This window comes from Poecilia reticulata, linkage group LG22 (genome assembly GCF_000633615.1).
Source record: "Poecilia reticulata strain Guanapo linkage group LG22, Guppy_female_1.0+MT, whole genome shotgun sequence".
NCBI lineage: Eukaryota > Metazoa > Chordata > Actinopteri > Cyprinodontiformes > Poeciliidae > Poecilia > Poecilia reticulata.
The window spans coordinates 2465269-2469257 of record NC_024352.1 but is presented as its reverse complement, the minus strand read 5'-3'; the positions used below and the strand labels follow the sequence as shown (position 1 = coordinate 2469257).

The 3989-nt window shown below is 40.4% G+C and overlaps 1 protein-coding gene across 1 annotated transcript; it reads left to right on the top strand.

Annotated features, from left to right (window-relative positions):
* Positions 1–78: 78 nt before the first annotated feature.
* Positions 79–1069, top strand: hikeshi (heat shock protein nuclear import factor hikeshi). Its single transcript, XM_008398677.2, has 2 exons — positions 79–228; positions 352–1069. The coding sequence occupies exons 1-2, from the start codon at positions 207–209 to the stop codon at positions 798–800; spliced, it is 471 nt and encodes a 156-aa protein (XP_008396899.1). The 5' UTR covers positions 79–206; the 3' UTR covers positions 801–1069.
* Positions 1070–3989: the final 2920 nt, after the last annotated feature.

Genomic DNA, 3989 nt, shown 5'->3' with positions numbered 1-3989 from the left:
AATAGTTAATCACGCGCTCATTTTTTGCATCCCACAAGGCGTTTTAATAGGGATTTGTATAATTAGACACAAGGGGGCAGCAATTTCCCGGTGCTTTCTCTCTTCTGTCTGATGAGTGTGGAAGAAGAAGACGTTTCTCACGTTCTGTTTGTATTCAGTAGCAACTGGCTAGGCTAAGCTAACCGGGTTGACAGCTGTCCGCAGAGATGTTTGGGTGTTTGGTGGCCGGTAGGTTGGTCCAGACTGACGCGGTACAGGTCGCCTCTGATAAATTCGTCTTTAATTTGGCGGATTTTGAGAATGTGAACCACGTGGTAGTGTTCATGCTGGGRACCGTGCCTTTTCCCGCAGGAATGGGAGGAGCCGTATACTTCTCCTTCCCGGACCCGGGCAGCGGCGCTCCTGTGTGGCAGTTGCTCGGCTTTATCACCAACGACAAGCCCAGCGCGATCTTCAAGATCTCCGGCCTGAAGGCTGGGGAGGGCGGGGCGCACCCTTTCGGCGTGATGGCCTCCGTGTCGCCATCCGTGGCCCAGGTCGGCGTGTCCGTTGAAGCTCTGGACCAGCTGGCTCAGCAAATCCCAGTGTCCAGCGCAGCGGTGTCCACTGTGGACACGTTCATGCAGTTCACCCAGAAAATGCTGGACAGCCTCTACAACTTCGCCTCCTCGTTCGCTCTGTCCCAGGCGCAGATGACGCCGAACCCCACGGAGACCTTCATACCCTCCAGCTGCATCCTCAAATGGTATGAGAACTTCCAGAGGAGGATGGCGCAGAACCCGAACTTCTGGAAAAGCTGAACTAACAAACCAGAACCCGATGAAACACTAAGCCACAGTGCCTATGTGGGAACAGTCTTCTGCCGTCAGACCGGACACGCTTCKTGTCCCACAGTGGACATGTCAGACTCTCTGTGACTGTCTCAGTCTGTGGACGGAAGCCAGTGGAAACTCGGAGTGCCTGACTCTGTCTGAACACCTTTCATCCTGTCATCATTAACTTGTTCACATTCATTCCACTGATTGACCAACACAAGTGATTCCTAAATAAAAYCSGATCTGCCCCAAAACTTACTATGTATTCAGTTCATCCTATGAGAGGGAAGTGTGGCCTTACTGACCTCCTTGCTAAAGTAATGTTATAGTTGACAGCAATGGGGATTTTTTTTTTTTTTACATTTCAACATTTAAAAATTCCAATTTTTAAATTTGAAATTTGCTGAGATGGTAGTTGTCTAGTAGACTGTCACTGTCTAAGCCACAAAATGATATTGCTAAAGAAAACTGGATGTTCAGGTGCTGTATCCAAGCAGCTTAACAGAAAGTTAAGTGGAAGGATAAAGTGTGGTAGAAGATGCACACAAGCAACATGGATAACAGCCCATTTAAACATTAAAAAAATGAGTTCAGATTCAAAAGTCTGTGGTCTGTAGCTTTATTCAGAACGTAAAGCCCCAGGCAGCCTATGGTGATGTCTGACAGTCCTTTAAGTTTTGCAGTCATTTAAAAATTTGAACACCTTGACGGCTCCAGTGCRCTCCATGACCTTTATATATCAGAGCTTTTTTTTTTCTCACGATGGCTGTGGAATGAGGCTCCAGGGCCATGTAAGCCGGAAATACAGAAAACACAGGAAAAACAAAACCAAACCCTGTGAAATTCATCAGACAGAGTGGAAGAAGAAGGACCAGTAATGTTGGGTGATGAAGCAGCTTTGGAAGAAATGTGAGGTAAAACTGTACTGAATTCAGACCGATCACACTAATTATATGCGTATTTTACATGAGTTTGCATATGAAAAATGGTAACACTTTGACGGGGTGTGCATAAGACTGACATGACACTGTCATAAACATGAAAGCGTCTTTATGAATGTCTATGACTGTTGTCATTAGTCATTAAGTGTAATTCGGTAAATAATGACACTTTTAATGTAAAGGTGCATTAAAAGTCCATTAAATGGACTTTGGTCATTAGTTACCGAATCACCCTTCATGACAACAGCTATAAACATTCATAAAGACTCCTTCATGTTCATTACAGTGTAATGTCAGTCTTTTGCACATGAAGTTTCGATTTTATTATTTTTAGTATTATAGTAACATAATACATACTTCAACACAGTTTCCACTTTGAAGTGTAATGATGAATAAGCCTTTAGTGGGAACACACCCAGCCTAGCTGACTTTCAGGATGAGTCACGGAGTTTGGCTCTAAACCAGATGAATTCCTTACTGACAGGGTGTGTTTGTTTTCCCCATTTTGCTCCTAGGGATCATCCTGCAACACAGTGAGAGAGTTTAACAAAGCTGTTCAGACTTCACAAACCCTCCAAATCAGTAAAAATAATAAAGTGTATCAATATGTTAGAGCTTGGTCTGTTAAAGAAATACAAAACAGCSTCACGGTGCATCACGTGACTGAAAAGATCATTAAAATGAGAAATGTAAAAATAGAAACAACTTAATACATAACAAATCACGAGACCAGATATAACAGCGTATGAGATGGCAGATATGATATCATACCCTGTGAAAACATGTGAAAGCAACTTAATTGGCTGAAAAGTAATTTAGTCTCATTTCCAAACTTCACAAAACAAACCTGGTATCTCAACATTCAAAGTAACATACTAACTGTGACATCATTCTATCATTTTTACTGGTTATTTGTTTTATATTTTATTTGTATATTTTACTTTTATGTTTTTTGATCAGTTATTGGTTTTCACTATTCTGTCATCTATTTACTTAGCTTAGTTGAGTGTTACTGGCTTTGTGAGTTTGTTGATTAAAATATTTTAACTGGAAGGTTCAATTATTTTTGTTAATAAGCGTTTACATTTTGGAGATATGYTTTGTATTTATTCTATAAGTTTGAGAACACTAGTGTTGAAATGAATTTTTGATCTATTGTTATCTAAGCCTTATCAGGCAGGTATTCATAAACAGTAGCCAAGAGTGAAAACTATGTGGATATTATTTCCTGATAATCACGCAGCAACCTGGCTTACTAATATTGTTCTAAATTATTACTTTGTTAAAAAATTGCCTTGGCTTTTTGTAAGTTCACAGCCAAAGTAAACCTAYCATGACCTAAGACTGGATCGTAGGAAAGCTTGGAAGCTGCAGCTCCAGGGAGGACCTGCCTCTCGAGGGCAGAGAKGGTCCAACCAGCCTTTTTGCTGGTTGGACMTAGCTAAATGGTTGCCATGGAGATTAAAGGATCCCTCAAACATGCATCAAAACACTCCAGGTATGTTTTGATGAGGGAATAACATTATAATATGATGTAAAGCTCAAAAAGTTGATATTAAATATTACTGCTCCTTTAAACTTTAACATACTATATAGTAGTAATTGTTGCAAATTAATAGCTTTCGTTATTGTAGAACATAATATTTCAAATTAATGTATCAATCTGGGCAGATTAAGTCAAAGAAGCAAAATCTGATTTTCTCACGTAAMKTAACTATAACAACAAGATTCAATAAAAAGGATCAAACATGAGAATCTGCTCTATAAGCACAGACATTTTGAAGATTTAGTTCTTAATTTCCATATCCTTGTTCTGACATGTAAATTCACTTGTTTAGTTGTTTGATTTTWTTTTCTTTTTACTCTGGACTGAAATTGCAACTTCATTTAAATACAGAGTTTAGGACTCCAGACTTGCACAACTTTGCTTCGGACTTGACATCATACTTGCATGCATTTACTTTGACTTGATGCGAGACAAAAAGGGGAAGACATGAAACGGCAGTTTTCTAGAACGGCCACCAGAAACATCTGAGCTCTCACTCTAGAACAGTTCAGTTACAGATGCCAAGGGTACGGCTGAAAGTGGCTGCTAGCAAAGAGCTCTGGGATCACTTCTGAGAATTTCTGCAGAGGAAAAGATGTGAGTCATGAGAAGTGTTAAGGGTGGGTCGGAATCTTAGAATGCTCTTTGGTTCACATGGCAACACATTTCCAGACAGAACAAAGTCCG